At 44.8% G+C, this 19,429-nt stretch overlaps 1 protein-coding gene across 2 annotated transcripts in view; it reads right to left on the bottom strand.

The window, feature by feature from the left end:
• ncam1b (neural cell adhesion molecule 1b) overlaps window positions 1-19,429 on the bottom strand; it is a 71,687-nt gene that overhangs the window by 32,701 nt on the left and 19,557 nt on the right. For both annotated transcript variants that reach the window (XM_086165141.1, XM_086165143.1), the window contains exons 2-7: window positions 10,194-10,268; window positions 9,290-9,499; window positions 5,961-6,104; window positions 3,519-3,656; window positions 3,177-3,294; window positions 1,085-1,245 (exon numbers count right to left, since the gene is read on the bottom strand). In XM_086165141.1, the coding sequence (XP_086021267.1) occupies window positions 1,085-1,245; window positions 3,177-3,294; window positions 3,519-3,656; window positions 5,961-6,104; window positions 9,290-9,499; window positions 10,194-10,268 (846 nt within the window). The remainder of the gene's footprint in view (window positions 1-1,084; window positions 1,246-3,176; window positions 3,295-3,518; window positions 3,657-5,960; window positions 6,105-9,289; window positions 9,500-10,193; window positions 10,269-19,429) is intronic.

Below are 19,429 nucleotides of genomic sequence, written 5' to 3'. Positions count from 1 at the left end.
TGATAAGTGTGCCATTAAAAGACACCGTGCGCACCCACTCACGAGTGGAGCGGCATTCATTTATTGATCGTTTGGAATCAAGTAACATGACGGGATTGGGATCCGCTTGTGACCGGTGTACGTGACGGAAAAGACCACACGTGCACCGGAGGCTCAGACAACCGCGTGTGGGGCGGCTGTTTTTAAAACAAAAATGCTGAGCCTTTTTCACCGTGTGAATTGAATTAATACACCGTTTCCCGCTGTTTTCTTAATGATCACTTATGTATTTCTCCATGGTCAATTCAAATATCATGGTGTGGCACGGAGAAAATGTTTGTTTGTTAAATTTGATGAGAAAAGTGAATGTGCTATTTAAAAATACGGCATGTAGTGTTTGCAAAAGTCTCCCATTTAATCAATTTAACACGAGAAGGCGGGTATAATGAATGGAGACTGGACGTTCAACCCTTTCCTATAAGGCATTTGGATCCACAATCAACGGACAGGCTCTTTGACGATGCGTTATTGATGAGCTAACTACGGCTCTCAAGGAAGGGAAAATAAACAAAAAAAAAAAAAAAAAAAAAAAAAATCAATCTTTTTTTCAGATCTCTTTATCTTTTCTTTGACTTCACATATGAAAACCAAGGCATTTTGAAATTCAAGCCAAATGTCTGTGCCGGCGGATGTGAAAATGTGTTTTTTCCGCGGGTGCGTGGAACAGCCGGAGACGTCTGCACGTGCGGAATCCGTCGGCATAGAACGGATGGGTGCCGCTGCGAAGGTGTGCAATGTCCCCGATTTCCAGAAAGACGCTCTCACGCTGCGCAAGAAATGACTAAAGATTTCACATGAAGACGTAAGTGAAACAAAAGAAATACTGGCTTCAGAGTGGCGCTCATCCTACTCGGCTCGTCGCGCGAGTCCTCCAGGTCCGTCCTCGGCCCACACCCGAACAACACCTCATCTTATCTCGGAGTTATTAAAAGAAATAACCACACTTTTGTTCTTCGTCCACCTCCGTACTTGTACGCCATCCCCGCATGCTTTGAGCTCCTCTTACGGTCACTTTTACAGATACGACGTAAACTCTTCCGCTCACCAAAAACTCTGAGACTGAGTTCCTGCTCGGCTTCCCCGGCCTTGTTCCTGGCGGTGCAGGTGTACTCCCCTTCGTCCAGCTTGGTCACATCTTTTATCGACATCTCCGAGCCATCGTCATTAAAGCTGTACTTCTCTTCGGCCTCGAGCACCACTTGGTTCCTGTTGACAGAATGACAGACAACGTTGAGCCGTATGTCGGCCGTCCCATAAATTCCAAATGAAATTGTTAAAGTCGTCACATTGGAAGCCCCGTGGCAGTCTCAGTTATACGCTATACTCTCCAATTTTAATTAATGAAGAGGAGAGTTTTAAGATTTGAATAGTGAAAAGTTAACGGCGGGTTTTTTTTTCCCTGGAAAGCCTTTGCTTGTCATTTTTACATTGTCATGACATAAAGCGTAACGTGCCCTGGTTCCATAGGTGTAAAAATTGCGTTCTTATCCTTCCCGGTCTGTGACTCTGGATACAACTTTCGACAAAGTTCGTTTGCTTATCGTTGCAATTGCGGACAAACACGTGTTTTACCAGACAGTGTGTTATAAACGGGCCCCGGTAGTTTCTGGGCGGTCTGTTTGCCGCTCCTCTATCTGAATAGTTTACAAAGGTTAACTCCCGTCTTGGAAACAGGATGACCTGGATCCGTTGGACAAAACGGGGACGTATCAATGGCGCCATTCAAAGAGCCGGGACAATGCCGCTTCTGATGACAGCACGGTTCACGTTTCACTGTTGACATAAACCTTTAATAAGACTCAATTAAATATCCCGCTGCAATGAATAAACTAGTGAGGAGAATATCTTTAGTGCTGGCGGCCCCTATCGCACGGATCCGAGTAAAAGAACAGCGACGTTAAATGGACTCGACAAAGTTTTTCCACACTATTTAATCTCATAACAAGCAACCGCCGTAATAGGACTGGTTCATCACTTATGGGAAATCTGACAACTAAACTTCGAATGTAACAGACACTGATTTCCAAGCCGGAATCGGGTTAAATCAGTAATCGGGTTCGGGGTAACGAGTGTTTCTCGTCCCGGTCGTGTTCCCTGTGGAGCAGCTCCGCACCCTCAGCAGGGTACGTGAGGGTCCGTGGGAGTTTCCCCAACCGGTCTACATGTGTGCTGTGGACCGGTAGAGTCCCGCGGGGAATCCTGTGAGGGTTCTCCGGGAGAATGGGGTGCTGAACCCTGTAAAACAGGCTGTTCCAACCTTGCGTGACCGTTGGCGGAGCCTGGTCCGCATTGCCGGTTGTAAGTCAGATTTGTTTCCGGTGGAGGTCGGCCTTTGTCACCCGGGCTCTTCATAACTTGAATGAATTTCGAGGCACAGCCAGGGTTTCCGGGGGATCCGGTTTGGCAACCTTTTGATCGGGTCCTCCCTTTTTTACAGATGATGCGGATCTGTCGGCTTCATCGGACCATGATCTCCGGCGAGGAGAGGTTCGCAGCCGAAAGCGAGGAGGTCGGGATGAGGATCGGCGCCTCCAAATCCGAGAGCGTGGTTCTAAGGCGGCAAACGGCGGAGTGCCCGCTCCGGGTCGGGGAGGAGGTGGCTTCTCCAGTGTGAGGGAAGGATGGAGCAGCATCAGCAGCCATGCGGACTCTGCACGGCTCTGTCCCGGTGAAGAAGGAGCTGAGCTAAAGGCGGCGCGCTACGTTCCTACCCTCACGTGACCGGAAGAACACGGTCACGGATCCGAGCGGCCGAACTGACTTTTCTCCGCGGGGCGTCCGGGCTCTCCCTTAGAGACAGGACGAGGAACTCGACCATCCGGGAGGAGCTCGGCGGAGAGACGCTGCTCCTCCACGTGGAGAGGAGCCAGATAAGGTAGCTCGGGCATCTGGTCAGGATGCTACTTGGACGCCTCCCAGGTGAAATATTTCGGGCACGTCCAACGGGGAGGAGGCCACGAGGAAGACCCAGGACACGCTGGAGGGACTACATCTCTAGACTGGCCTGGAAACGCCTCCGGATCCTCCCGGAAGGGCTGGACCAGGTGGACGCTGCCCCCGCCACCCGACCCGGGATGAGCAGTAGAAGACGGATGGATGGATTGATGGACGGTAACAGGCTATTATCAGAGATTTACCTGGTCCAGGTCACCATGGGTTCAGGATAACCATCAACGGCGCAAGTCAACCTGGCAGACTGGCCCACGTCCGCCGTGGCGTTCACCTCCGACTGCCAGACCCTGATGGTCGGAAGCACTGAGACAAATACCACATACTTTCAGAAGATTCAGGACACGTGGGAGGAACCATTAGGCGATCTTTGAGATAAACGGTGTTGGAAATCCTCCCCCTGCATCCACGGAGCTACACATTTGAGATATTCAGGACACTTGCCGCGCAAAAAAAAAAAAAAACTTGCACATGAGAGCTACGGAGTGGACAGAAAGTGGCGCGAGTGGAAAAAAGACAGTGACACTTACCGTTCACGATGACCTTGATGGCTCTCAGATCGATCTCACCGCGGGGCATGAGTCGGCCCTCACAGGTGTAAGAACCCTCATCCGTCTTCTTTATTCCCCGGATTTGGAGGTGATTGTTGGTCAGTACCTTAAATCGAACTGTAAGCAAGCAGAGGGCATTCGCAGTGTTGTGTTACATTTTCGGGCGTGTTTTATTTGAGGAGCGAATCACTGGAGTTTTTATCGCGGTCCGATGCTAAACCGCCTGCGTTCGTCCCTCCAATTCCTTTCCTATTTTTCCTCTTTTCCCTTAACACATTCTTCAAGATAAGGCATTGCAACAGATCAACCGGTCTTGGAAATATGCATCTGTCGCGGGCTTACAGTCGGATGAAAATATTGAATATACAAGGCTTTTTTTTTCCAGACCCGGTTTTCTTCTTTGTAAAAATTAATATCTGCGAACAAGCCCAGTCCCCCACCTGAGCCAAAAATAGGAGGCAGATATGGCCAGAGCCCCCTAGAATTCCCTCACTTTGAGCAGAAATGGGAACTGAATAAATTGAATCATGCGGTAATCCCAAATACCGTTGTAAGAGCCGACGCATAGGCCCGTGTTATTATTTTTCTTGTGATAATACATTTTTTGATATTGCTCAGTGTCTGGGGCAAATGACTGAGTCCAAATCATTTTTTAAATTCAGAACCAAATTCATTTGTCCCTTTCAAAGCACAGAATAAACCCCAGAGATGAAGACAGTAAAGGACAGACACAGTCAGTTTTCAAGTTTCAGACACTGGCCAATTTGCATAGCCATTATAGACCGTCATTAGGTAGGTCCCTGCGGTTGTATCAATAAACCTCCATTAAAAAAGAGGGGACTACTTCTCAGGGTGGCAGAGGAAAAATAGAAGAGAGATGTGGCGAACAGCGGTGAAACAGTGAAGCAGTAATTTCCCAACCCGCAGCCATGGAGTCACTGTGGGGGAGCGGACGCAGCAACACATGTAGTTCAAGCACAAAAGGCAACTTTGAAATATTCCCCCACACCAGTCGTGCTCTGAATGGCAAAAACCCCGGCAAGTTTTTCCAGGAGACACGGAAAAATATTTAACGACAAAGGAGGAGACGGAGGGTTTTCGGCATTTCAAACGCGTTTCGATCGCTGTGAATTAAGACGATTATTCACGGTTATCTCCATGCTGGCTTTTGTTTTTCATCTGCCTCCCTGAAAGAAAAGCGTATCTTTACAGCTGAATCCCCCCCCTTACTGTTGACTAAAAACTCTCGGTGCTACTTCATTACAAAGGGAGCCGTTTGTGCAAGATGTGATGCAACAGAGCAGAGATTTTGCCTTAATGAAGTTAGTTCCAAGATTATTGGAAGATGAAATTAACATCGGACTAGCCGAGGTGCTAATGTTCATCGAGGCGATGACAACAGACGCTAGAAAATGTTTATTTTCATGCTTAGAACTTACTCCACCTACACACGCCGCCGGCTCAGCGCTCTTTGCATCTACTGTAGTAATGGTAGTCAATAAGCGCGTATTCACTAGATTTCTAACAATTACGGTCATTCATTTGAGTAGTAGCCTCTCTAAACGAGCTAACGGGGCTCGGTAATCCGATTACTCCTTTTACGCCGCTGTCTTTGTTTCCATCGTGCAACAGCTCCGTAGTTTCCCGACGGTCACGCCGGACCGGAGGAGGACGAGCTGCCGGTTGATGGAAAAGATGTATCCCTTCCGTTATCACAAGGAATCTTAGATCACTTTCATATATGATGGACGAGATTGTGGGAAACGGGAATTAAGTCATAAGACACATGTTGGCGCGACGGTAAAATCAAAAGGAAGGGATGTTACTGCAGTTTTGACAACCAAGTGTCCGCCGTGGACCCACGCAACCCCACGCTTTCTTTAACATCTCTGGAGAATTTAATCTTGTGAAAATGGCAAATTATTTCCTTCCTAATGTTTTTTCCTCTCTGGGTATCATTTTTTTTTCCTCTCTCTCTCTCTCTCTCTCTCTCTTTTAGAATCGATGGTTGCCGGTGATGGCCGACAATTTTGTGTTGAGAGGACTTTGACAAGACAAATCATTAGCCCACAGGCCGATGATTAGTTTCTTCTGTACACTTGGGAAGAAAGGGGGTTGCGCGCAGAGCTGCAGTCCATCACATCACTATGGGATGTCACCGATTCCCACGCACTAGCTTTTTACAGATCCTCAGTGTATATTATGTCAAGAGCATTACATCATGAAAGAGTGAGTATTTAACAATCTTTGAAGTATAATATATATATAAATATATTGAGCGTCTCCGTCTGGCCATAGGTCGGCGCTCCTTTCATTCCTATTGCTAATGACGGATAATTCGGTCCTCCTGAAACTGATAATAAGACACTTCTTAGCCAAATCCTTAAAATATAATTACAGTGCCTCAAAGGGTAACCTTACCATCCTTTTCCATCTGTATTCCTACACCTTTGTATTTCCACAGGACCGTGGGAGGAGGGGAACTGACGACATCGCAGATGATGTCGGCGGTGTCTCCCTCGGTGAACTCCTGGGGTGACGGTGCATTAGTGAAGGTAATTCTCTCTGGAAAATATATAGAAAAAAAAAAACAATTAACACACATTGTAATTAATGGTATAATGAAATTTTCTCAGTTTCATGATTGGAATAGGGAAATATTTTCCCCCCGTTTATATAGCCACATTAGTGTAATTGTGTTAGAATTGTCTTCCAGATGCAACGGGATATTATTAAAATTGCCATTCCTTTATTTGCTTGTTATTTGTTTTAAATCCCCCCTTATTCCCTTTTTTTTTTTTAATCAGCACAAATAGGTAGCACTGCTCATTTCTATATTTTCTAAACAAATGACTTTCTCACAGACAACTGATTGGTTTCTATTTTTCAAATCCATTTTGCGGGCCGGAGGGTTCTGGGACCTTCTCTACAAATTTCAAAGTGCACTGAGAGGAATCTATTTCCCTGAATGTTGGCTTTCTTCAGCAGCACATATCCAAGACTGACCCTCACAGACTCCTCTGACTGAATAGTCGTCACTCTAACCATTTCCAAATCCACCTTGACCTCCGTAACCAACCCATTGGTTAACGACACCTGCTGCGAGCACAGGAGCTCCTTCTACCACTTGATAAACTGGGCCGACTCACATCTTGCTTACAGTAACACCTCGCATTCGGAGAGACCGTTGTTTTTAACCATGTTGTTCTGAGGTGATACAAGTCCGGACCGAAATTATTTTCTGAACCTGAAACACACAATCTTTGACCACCGTGGATGGTATTTAAAAAAAAAAAACAACTCCCTGCATTATAATGTGTGGAACACTGTGACAGACCATCTGAGAGAAATAGGTCACCCAAAGAGGCGGAAGAAGCTAGCAGCTATTTGTGTCCTGCAATGCTGTGTGCGGCTGTTATTGGGTGCAGTTGCCTAAGGATGTGGGCTGTTTTGCTCCGAGCACAGATGTCCCCTGGAGTCAAGACAGAGGTAGTTGTTATAACGTTTGCATGCATAGAATACAATAAATAAAAAAGGTAATGGTGATGTTCTGCCTGACAAGGGTGAAATGACAGTCGGAGCAAACACAAGCGTGATGCTCTCGATAGGTTTCTCCTTTTTTTTTTTTTTTTTTTTTTGATGAGATGTACTGACTGCTGGAGGAAACAAAGTGGGGGTTAAATTTTCAGCAAAAAATGCACAACATGCAACTTTTAGTCAGAGGTTGAACAGCGGGCAGAATTATCTACAGCTTTATTTTTGGTTTCCTCCACCGGACGATGTTGTGGTTGCCCGGCATGATTAGAGGACGACGACAATACGAACGTTTCATTTCAGTATTCAGACTCATCGGCTTCCCCCTTGAGATCTGAATTCAGATCCATACATTACCAGTGGTTCTCGAGCAGCACGGTTTCATCCAGAGACAGGCAAAGAGCACTCACCGTGCCTTATAGCATTTCCGCAGGAATTCCTACAAGCCGTAGATGACTTCTGACAAACTGCTTATTTATTTTCAAAGAAACACAACTGAAGCTTTGGCTGAGAGCAGAGACATGTTTACTGGAGTTCTGACGGAATATGGTAGCAGCATGCAGATGGTTTACATTTTTCTGATTCTGTGATCTACAATGTATGTCCAGCCTAAAATAACACTCCGGGTTGTTGTGTCGAATGCGGCGTTACTGTGTTTGGCGGTCGGTCTAGCCCGGAGGTCTTCAACGGCGGGGGGGAATTTTTGGTCGATAAGAAAATTCGAATTATTGTACGGCTCATCCAGGCTGCCATCGGGCAAGAGGTGGGGACTGACCATAATGACCACGCAATGTTGATACCGGCATCGCTATCGATTCTAAAGGTCCATTAATAAATGGCAAGAAGCATCTTTGCATTTTTATGTTTAAAATAAAAAAAGGATGCTTGAATCTCTGTATTATGTGAATGGTTCAGTATGGAATGCACAATAACAAGGTATGTTTATTCATATATACATATAAATATGTAGTGGGGGCCCTATCTTTTCTTCAGTTTGTGGGTCCTTGGCCTCAAAATCAAGACCCTGGTCTACAACATTGTTTAGTTGTTGACAATGTTATTACCTACTGGAAATCTGACCGGCAAAGCAAAGCAGACCGGGTGTTTGGATTAGCAATACCATGCCAATGTTTCAATGGAATTTGGAATATGTAAAATAGATAATGCGTCGTTACCGTCATTTTCAGACTTGAAATGCTACTTTTCCCCCATGCTTTGAACACGGTGGCGAATTTATGGATTTTTTTGGGGGGTGACGAGCTTCATGCCGCCAAAACATTTAGCCTGGTCACATCAGGCCAGCGTGAAATTCTGTGGCCGTTCAATTCCGACACCAAAAAAAGACGACTTTAACGGTTTTAGCGCGCAGGAGGAAGGCCGAGATAGCCATCAGCTGGAGGGGATAGACATATCGGGGATAGAAAATGGATGGATGGACGGACTTTTCCTTGTGTTATTTATTATTCACCTTTGTCATCAGCCGTGTTACAGGCACAGGTAGGAAAAAATAATTTCCAGAACGTATTTGTGGATGTCACATGCATTAATTTCATTAAAAAAAAAAAAAAGAAGTTTGTGTGTGAATATCTCATGTTACAATGTGGACACCTGCAGCTTCCAGACAAGAGCTGCCTACATGTGTACACACACATATATATATATTCATTTATTTTTCGCCAGCGCAGCTTATATTCAGGTGCGCTCAACGGTCTGGAAAATACGGTACTTTTATTGTGCAAGTTTTAGTACCATTTCTTCTATTCCTTTAAAAGGGGACAAAAAGAACATGATTGCAATATCTGACCTCTGTATACATCTGACACGGTGTGTGTTGGCTAGCCGCTGCTCATAAAGAAACCTAAAAACGGTCCTGAAATAACAGAAAAGTTGTTATTGTACAAATCAAAAGATTTCTTGAATGATGGACATTTGCTGATGCTCAGCATTCATGGAAAATAAACACCATTACTCAGAAGAACTGCAACACAGACAGGATCATTAGGCAGCCTTTTAATGGTCTTCCGACCATTCATAGAACTAATGAAAAATCCATCTTCACTTGAAAAGAAAAAGAGTAATGTGTTGCCCTTGAGCAGTCAATAAAATACAACGTACTATGAGTTCAATAAGACCATCTTTTTTGCTGTCAAACTCGTACAGCTCAATTGTGAGACTGCGAAAGGTTCGGAAAAAAAAAAAAAAAAAAAAAAACTTACGGAAGATTTTCACTTTGACTGTTGCTTCCCCTTGCTTGTCTCCGTTGGTAGCGACACACTTGTACGTCCCTGCGTTTTCAGTTCCAGCTTTATACAACGTGAGGGTGGATGACGATTCATCGTTACGGGTTACCGTCACGTCGGGCCTGTTGGATTCTATCTTGTCCCCGGTCGGTCCGAACCAGTCGATGTGTTTGGCCCCGCCTACGACTGACGGCACAAAAAAGACCGAAAAAAAAATAAGACAACAATGATGCACAATTTACAAATCAAAAACAAGGACGCGAGTTAGCGCCGACAGATAGATGACACTGCATGTGCAAAAAAAACGGCTTACGCCAGTGGCTCTCGACATCCACCTCCAAATCGGTACTGGGGTTTGAAAGAATTTGCTTTTGGCTTGCAAATAAATAAAGCTACTTTTCATTAGTGGCAAAATGAAAATAACAGGTTGCAATGGTTGTCTAAAACCAAAACGTGCTGGACGAAGCAAAGCGAATAGTTTCCCTTCATTTCCTCTGATTGCACGTCTGCCAAAAATGCTATGATTTATCAATCAATCCGTTATATTGAGCGCTCTCAGACAGCTGAGCGGAGCTACACGTATGATGTATTATATGTATTACTACGTAACGAGCAGGTTTCCTTCTTTACTCGCCCGCTCCCTCTCCGCTCCACTATTAGTCCCTTTATCTCGCGGACAGATGCGATGCCCTAATGGAAGACATAGTGCCGCCTGTAGCTGCAAGGAAACCCCAGGAAATACATGACAGGATGTCACCCGGGGATGACGTTGACAGCGTGTAAAGCACCGCAATCATGGACCGAAATAAAAATTTCAGTTTGACAGCTGAGAGCGTAAAAAGTGGCCTCTATCTATGTGGTGATGGCTTGATAAACTTACCTTCACACATGAAGAATTTAGACTCTCCGAGACTAATTTCACCATGGCTGGGTGTGATCTGCACGTCCAGTGACACTGAAAGAGCAAAGCATATGTTAAATAAATGCAAATACGCGGCGACAAATCAGGGAGACATTTCCTTGTGTTTGGGAAAAACAACACTACTGAGAAACGCAGAAACGATGTATATCGGTACAGTAGGACTTTAAATAGTGAGACCAAAAACAAGCCGTGATGGTACGAAATCCTCAGTTCAATCAAAAAGACGTAGGCGATCATCACATTTTACAACTCGCGTATGCAATACAAACCGTGGCGGATAAATGGCGTTGGGAGAGAAATGGAGGCTCCAGGTGTGACACTGTTCACACAAAACATTTGCGAACGGCTTTTTCACAGCACGCTCCCATTTCTAGGTGAACTATAAATTCCGCGCCGCCGTATTTACCGGGAAATCAGCGAATGCCAAGAATGTCAAAGTCAGGCTGACCTTTAATTATGAACGCACACAGCAAGTCACCGCAATTACTGTTGTAGTTGTTGGCTTTTATTTTTTAAGAGGACGAAACGGGTCGCTTTGTCACGGAGCCCTTTCCCCTTTCCGGGCTGGAAATCCAGACTGCAGATATTTTGTGCTTTTCCTTTCATACTTTATGAGCTGCGTGTGGTTTCCCAAGGCAGAGCTCATACCTTGTACTGTTACCTCAGTGACCCAGTTTCCGTGCATATTCACAACAAGGAATTTCCATCGCAGAAGTCGTCGGCGCTAATGTCAAACGCGCAAAATAGAGCGACAGTAAACGTGATGTGACTTAACGCAAAACCCGATCGAGGAGCTTGTGCCGCAGCGCTCGAGATTTTCTACTTGAAAAGAAAGCAAAAGAGCCCTGCGCATTTTCGAAGAAGTGGGATCAAATGACGGACATTGTGTAGGAGTCTTCGGGTTTCTTTTTTTCGTGCCGGCGCAGGGGTGACCAGATCAGAACAAACCAAATGTGGCACAAAGAACAAGTTTGTGTGGGACACATTACTAATGCTGAGTGGGAGTATAAAATCATGCTATCTCGCCGGTGTAAAATAAAATAAAATGAGCGTTCGGGCCCGAGTTGCATTCCACATCGTGTGAAATTGAAAACAACTCTGACAATCACTGACTTCACTGAGTTCCAAGTGTTTTTTTCCCGTCCGTGTTGAAACCGCGTTTTCTCCTTTTTGTTTGTTGTGATGCTATTCCTCTAAAACCCGCAAGGCTTCTGACTTGCTGTTGACTCGCGGCGGAAAAGAAAGTCGTCGGCTCCTTTGCAAGTTAACCTGCGACTTCCCCTCCCCAAAAAGAAATGAGCATTTATTTTCGACAGCGACCCAACATTCCTCTTTTCAAGAGAAATAACACCGAGCTGGCGCCGCAATCATCTAGCGCGATTCAGCAGCTGGTATGCTGCGGGCGTCGCGTTATATACTGCGGGCGTCTACGACGACAGAAGTCAACACTCCGGTCGTTTCATTTACCGCTGGATGAAAAAGGGATTTTCCTGATATTCGACACAATCGTGGCGTTTTAAAAGATTGGCGGGGATGAAGAAATGCTTGTTTTCTGCGGAAACCCTCCCACGGCGCAACTCACAAGCTCCGTGTGTTTAATGTCAAAGCATCAGATAACGTGTCCATAAAGCACCCGACCGCGTGGCGACAGTCGGCGCCACCTTCGACGAAGCGATCAAGGGGGGAACAGAACCTTGGGTTTAAAGTATGAATGACAAAAGGGCTCGAGAAGCTGGAGCGAAAATGCAGAGTGATTTCTTTCACGCCTGCAGCTTTAATAAGAAAGTCATGATATTTTTTACCAGTGATTTTAATTATTTTCATAAAAAGGAGCACTACCTCAATTGTGGAAATTAAAAGGTAGCATTAAAAATGGAGGAATGAGTAGCTGGTTTGAAAATTAATGAAAATGACTCACGATAATACAACGAAAGGCTTCAGGCTGTATTGCATAGTGCATTTACTTTCTAAATATTAACATAGCAGTGTAGTCCCCCTCGCCGACACACAGCTCCCCTAAACAAGCTCATATTAGTACGCAATAAAAATGAGACCAAAACATTTTCTTTATTTCTCCAAAGTAAAATAATTCTAATGAGGCTGCGGTTTTGAACAATTTAATGTCAGAATCAAAAGGTACCCCGGCGTTAGATCACGTTTCATCAATACGGCACTCAGCTTCATGACATTTTATCAATAATTCAGCTGATTTGGGGGATTTTTGAGATCATTAAATCAGGATTTAACAAGAGAGGAAACGGTGTATCTTACATTTGCTTGATAACAGTTTCTCAAGTCACAGTTGTTTGTAAATGTAAGTGACTTCTTCCAAAATGATTTAGTCCCAAGCTGCAGAGACAGACACAAATTACAGGCGGAGCGACGATGCTTAATGAAATTTCTGTCGAACATTATTGTTAAACCGCCGGTTCCCTATACTTAGACGCGCTGCAAAAGTCCGGCCCGTTCGAGATTTACAGAAACATGACATGAAACGATCGAAAACCCTCTCCTTCTGATTCCCCGCGAATGTGTTACTACAACGGCGTCCGCGCGTCATGGATTCATGGAGATGTTGTTTGTTTGTCGGTCTAATTGGAGCGGAGACAGCAGAATAGCTGGCATTTTATAAGTCTAATAACCAGGCAACCCGATTGCTATTGCGGAGACGTAATATTAATGTGTATTCAAGTCAAGTACTTTTGCACACTCTGCTCTATACGCCGTCAAAGGTACTTTTAACCCCGTGCACGTAGGCAGACAACAGAAACAGTGTTGGCCCGACGGTTAAGTGTAATAAAACTAACACCGAGTCCAATAACTAGTAGAGAATCGATTGGTGTGACTCTCCGGGTCCGTGTCGGTGATGTAGCGGCACAGAATGCGCTTCTGTGAACCGTGTTGAAAGGTTAAGTAGTTGATAGTATTAAGAATATCCTAATTTCGCATCTCCGTGTTCAAAGCAACACAAGTCGTCGGGCCGTTTTTGTTTTATTTCTTAAAAGACAATCACTTCCGTCGCCATTTCCGCTAAGATCCCCCCAAGATGGAAAACATCAAAAAGACACGTCAACGTGTGGACTTATAACGCCCGGAACGACATGGTGCAATAACTGGCAATGCGACCTGCCTGCAAACCCCCCAACAAGGAGAAAACGCTCTCTCTAAAACAATCCGGTGTTAAGACGTCACAAACTTTCATCTATCTATATCAGGTGAGTGAATTTCATTAGTGTCATGAAGTCGGGGAGGAAAAGCAAGTGCAGGGATTGTAAAACCTCTAAGTATCTTGCAACACTGCTTTTCCTATATGAAAACCAATAAATCTGAACTGGTACCCTGCAGGCAAGCTGACTCTCAGATGAATGAGGGTCCCGCAGGGAACACGCATCAAATCTTCCCCCTTACCCATCAGTCTCTCACTAAGTGTTTTTCGCCTTGTTCTATAAAATGCAACAATAACACACACCTGCCCAGTCTGGGAATTTTCCAAATTAAATTTTTCCGATGCCCAAACACTAATTGGTTCTCCAACATCTAGGACAGAGCCGTGGCTCCTCTTTGCATATAGTTATGAAAACACGAGGTAATTGCACCCACCAACAACCCGCTTTTCATATATTAAAGAGGCTAACAAGATTCTGTAGCCCACGCCTAGTTAAAGGGCAGAGACTCTTGCAAATGAGGAGGCCAAATTACAAGAAACAGATTACAAGTAAGAAAGTCTACGTGCCCGAGAAATCTAATCTGATTCTGTGTCCCAGGTGACCAATCTATTTTAAAACCGAAAATATGCCCGGGACTCAATGACCCACACAAATTGAAATGAGCACGGATGGAGGATGGGAACAAGTGGACCATTTAGTGTGCATATATATACACCGCTCAAAAAAATGAAGGAAACGATAAAATAACACATCCTCCATCTGAATGAATGAAATAGTCTTATTCAATACTTTGTTCTTTCCATCGTTCAACGTGCCGACAACACAGTCACGCAAAAAATATATATATTTAGCAGCGATGGGTCATTGGAGCAGCATCCCCCAAGTTTGGAGAATGGTTCCAGGAAGAAGGTCTGAGATCTCCGTCCAGAAGAGGATGATCCCAGCAACAGCGAGGATCCTCCGCAGGACCCTGGAGCTCCAAGGCCTCCGGAAGAGGACCTGGGCTTGAAGGAGCGTCGCCCGGACAGGGCCGGAGGTGGAGTTTCAAAATATCAGAATTTGAAATTTTACAATTCGAATGCAACAGAACCACTGACCAGATCTCAAAAGTGCACGGCAGAACTTTCGATAGAAACGGAAGAAATGCAGCTATCGACGTGTGCGAGTACGGCGAGAAAACAAGAAAGCACGGTTTATAGCTTCTCTTTCTACTAGTTGTTGTTCATTGCCAGCTGCGGCACCTCGGCGAGGAGCTGGGTTTTCTCAGACGCGGACGGTTCAAGGTCGCTCTGACGATCGGCGAAAACAAAAACATCAAGCTCGAGGTGAGCGCGAGCTCATTACGCCCGTAACAACTCATCCGGCCTTTGGCTACGAGCACGAGCCCAAACGGGGACGTGGGTTCCTCTTATTTCCCGCAGCGGCCTAAGGAGACGGCCGAAATGAGATTTACCTTAACCGCTCGCTGCTGTATACTTTACCGGCCAGGTCTTCAGAATAATAACCTCATGCAAGCCTGAAGTTGTAACAGTGCACAAAACATGATTAAAAGTGTGAAAAGTACAAAAAGTGGAACAACTTGGACATCTGGGGAACGAGAGTCGGCCCCAAGAGCATGAGGTGCAACCGGCACTAATTGGCAAACCTAACCAAAGGCTAATAAATCTTCAAAATAAAAAGCAGGAACAACGCGGCCAACCCGGGTTACATTTCCTCCGTTGGACGGCTCCGGACACCAGACTTGAGAGAGCCTCGCCGAGAAATCAACCATTAGCTAGTGAAATAAGGCTCTCCCTGTAGTTTATCACGACGGTCAATTTTTAACAGCTTCAATCCTATAAAACCCAGAGTTATGGCTCAATAGCCGAGGAGCTTTCAATTCCATTTTTTCCACCTATGTAACTCTAAAGAGAAAAGAGAGGGATAAATAAGAGAAAAGACAAAGTGATTAATTAGGTTTCAAAACGTCAGCCTTTAAGGTATTGGCGATCCTGGACGTGGGAGGCGGTTGGACCCCCGAAGACCAGCTGGCAACTAATGGCTGAATTAATTCCCATCCATCCCCGAACCTCGGCAGGAATTCCAGTCTTTCTTTGCGTTCGGGCTGAAAATGACGAGTCAACAGCAGTGACGTGGTCTCAGTTTTATCGCATCCGGACATCTGTTTTTTTTTTCCCCGCTTTATAATGATCTAATTTTTATTTTTATTGGATTCTTGCGTTGGCCTCATTTTATATACTTATTTTTATATTTATATATTTATAGATGTTGCATTTGCTACCCCTTATGCTCCCAAATTGCCCCTGGAGGGGGGGGGGGAATCAGATTCTCGTTATTACATAAAAATAACAGCAAAATTCACAACGTGGAAATATGAAAACAAAAACCACAAAACGCAACATAATCCCAGCACGGTGATCTAGACATTGTTCTGGGGCATTTTTTTCTGCAGCTGACCTGAAAAACACATCGGATGTTTGAATGCAGCGCGAGCATTGTGGATTTGCACGTTTGTGACGCAACATTTAATGGTACTACGGGCAATGTCATACTCGGATACGGGCTGATTATATCTACAGGAGACAGCTTGAAGTGTAAATAATTCATGCCTCTGTAGGTCTTCACACCCTCCTTTTGCGATCCTGGCATTTTCATGAAATTCATAGCAATTCGGATGAATAACACAGTTTCAAATTGAAATGCGCTTTTAAAAATCCTTCCGCAGCGCCGCGCAGCACAATATCGTGTCACATTTATTTGACTGCAGTTGCAGGTGAGGAACGGTCGGTGAACGTTTCTGTGACGCCAGTGTCCGTGCTTAAGTATCGGTAATCTAATTGCAACGATGAGACCTTGTAGAACGTCGCGCCGTCACAATCGCGTGTTCTTGCACGTGCCTGTATTGACGGAGGCAGGAGGAGGTTATTTCATGAATGAAAATGATGTACATTGATGTCCTTGAGCGACAGTAATCAGTTGTTGCAGTTGGAGGGTCTTAAACAGTCTTATGTTGACAAAACCAATCCTCTCTGGCTTGGGGTTATATCTTAGATTGAAGTCCCCCCTAGGAATATACTGACTTTTTCACTGTTAAGTTGAAAGTAACAGATAAGCTATCGAGAGTTAGGACACCGTACAGAGAATTTATGCAGAGCCTGGCCTCTTTCCGCCACCGTCTGTAGTTATCTTAGAACAACACCTCGGGTACTGCAGCCTTTGCTGTTAAATGCTGTAGTAAGCCCCAACCCACGTCGTGACTCGCTTCGCTTGCCGTGTGGGATTACGCTCATTATCGATTCTGCCAGCTTAAAACACACACACACACACACACACACACAAACAATTACGTTAAAATGCCCAAAAAGGATAGTCGCATTTTGAAGCGATTCAACAATCTAAAATGCAAATCTAGGGAGGTTGACCTTTCCTTCAGATCTGTTGGGATCTGTTACTGCAGCCATTATATTAAGAATAGTAACCAAACCCGCTAATACACTTTAAATGTGTCATTATATCACAACACGGGCAGGGTTTTCACAAGTAGCTAATGTTTCCTCTTGGAACACTTTGTATCCGGCGGTTATTTTTCTGTTCTTTTTTTAGCCGTGCATTATGAGAAAACATTTAGGACATTCTATTAGGACAAATGAGCACATTAAAAAAAAATAATAATAAAGAGCACGGTCAGAACACGACTGTCGTCGCAGCGCAAAACACGAGACTGTGACAGACACGCGTCTGATATCCGCTATCCCCGCACAAAAACGGCGGTTGTTGAGAGTTTAAGCCGATAAGTATAAGCATTATATACGCTGACATGAAATGTATATGGAGACGTCAAACTCGAGATAGATCGGGAGTGGGAGAGAGCGCGTTGAAATGTGTAGGAGAAAGAGAAACTACTCATTACTGTCACTATACTGTGAAAGCCAACTTAAAATGCTGGTCAAATTGTGAGCTATTTGACAACAAGTGAATGTTAATTATTGCCAGAAGTGGTAGAGTGCTGGGATTTGCACAGCATCCAAAATTAAAGAATTCAGGTTGAGACAAGGGTGTGTGTGTGTGTGTGAAAGCTCTGCGAGAAATTGTTGGCTTTCCATTCTATCGGTAATAACCAATGAACACGGTCAGAAAAACCCAGACGTTCAGCGGAGCTTCATTCATCCACGACTCAATTCGCATATTATACAAACCACAACAGGCTCACGGTCTGCAAAAACCACAAGAGACTCCCAGCAAGACACTGCGGAGGATTATCTGCAAGGACGCCAAGCGATCAGTGCAGTTGATGGGATCAGCTTTTGACAGTTTTACACGGATCAGAAAATGTCACGAATATTAATGGCAAATGTCGTATCAATATTTCATTCTGACTGAAAGGCTGATTTTTTTTTTTTCTCACCCCGTCATAGAGCTTGAAGGTCCGAAATGATTTCAAGCCATTCTCGCGTTTAGCGTCAATGACACTCCTTTAACCTGCCGGAGGTCGCGGAAATATTTCGACGTTAATTCGCTCCCGAATTTGCAAAGTCAAGTAAGCGAACGGAGCACGAATAAAAACCAAAGTTATCGTTTCTTGGCGCAAAGAAAGTTTTTCAGTCAATGTTCAAGCGTCGACTCAGCGCTGGCCTTGGTTTAGAGGTTTATTTTAGAAACTAATATGGACTCAAACAGACATCTGCTTTCTAAAACCTAAGACACTCTGGCTGGATCAGAGGCTCAATGCAATGATTATTATATTTAAAGCCACCATCATTTTCACGGGTTTGTCTGCTTTCAACTGCTGCCAGGGCTGAAAGGGAGACTAAAAAAAACTATTTTATGACCTCTTGACAAAAAAAAAAAAGGACAAAAAAACTTGAATTCATCTATGAAACGGATCCGCTTGCTTAAATATGAACCTTTACCAGCAAGAGTCGGATAGTGTGTCAAATTAATAACCCACTCTCAACAAATTCGGTATTTCAATGATGACATTTAATTGACAATTAAAGCTCGATACGGTTGTATTGGTTGTACGGTAGTTTGAAAGAACAAGTGAGTGGTTGGTTCCCGCTCATGCCTCTCCACCACAATTACACTCACTTCAACCAGTTGCTATGGAAACGTGTTTCCCAGTTCCCCTCTCCTACATTCTGACATCACCGGTCCTCCCTCACTCACTTTCCCTTTCTCCTCCGTGCGACTCGTGCCACGATCCCCCTCTTACCGGATACACCCGTGCAACCTTGAGCAGCAGGACTATTTACAACAAGGTGGCTGTCAAAATACCCAAGATTTCCTCTGGTGGCCGTTGCCGGTGCAAGATGACGCTTCACTCCATCCAAACCCGTGTGCGTAGTCTGGTGGATTTTCCATCGTACGATTTCGGCGCGGATTTATCATGTTTCTGTATGTTGTGGCGGCAAAAAAGTTTCCCATCACCCCGAATAAACCTCAGAGGCAGAAAAATATATGTGGCTTCCATGTGTCCGGATGCATCCGTTGACTGTTTTTTCACAGCTGAGTAGACAACTACGGAAAGACCTTGCAACAACGTGGAAACAGCTAACCAGTGGGAAATGACTCTACGTGGGCGGGTCAGCTACCCAATGCAATAACATCAGGCTGAACTCAAACAGCTATTAGCAGACTGGACTGGAGCTCCAGGTGTGCTCCTACAGACGGCAGGAAATAAGATTAGCCAAAGGCCTGGAATTGCAGACACCTTGTATTACCGAGGCTATCACTCATTGTCAGTACACGATCGCAGGTCGGTCAAATTTATTTTTAAAAAAATCTGCGTACGGAAAGACATTTGAAGCTAACGGATGACAAGAAGCAGAGTGAAAGCAAGCTTAAGTAGACAGGAAACATTATCCTGCTTGCAGGGAGTGATTGAGGAGAATCAAACGAGCAGAGACCGGGTGTGTGGCGTTCCTTCACAGCAGTGGAGTCTGGGGGATTGAAGAGCCGTTTCACCACGGCAGTGCGCAGCTGTGGAGTTACATCACGGCTGTGGCGTCACAGTGGTGTTACGTCACT

This window comes from Fistularia commersonii, chromosome 18, assembly GCF_037954325.1.
Source record: "Fistularia commersonii isolate RoL2024-O1a breed Wild chromosome 18, RoL_Fcom_v1.0, whole genome shotgun sequence".
Classification (NCBI taxonomy): domain Eukaryota; kingdom Metazoa; phylum Chordata; class Actinopteri; order Syngnathiformes; family Fistulariidae; genus Fistularia; species Fistularia commersonii.
Note: the sequence above shows the minus strand (reverse complement) of the source record. Positions and strands in the feature narration are given on the sequence as shown.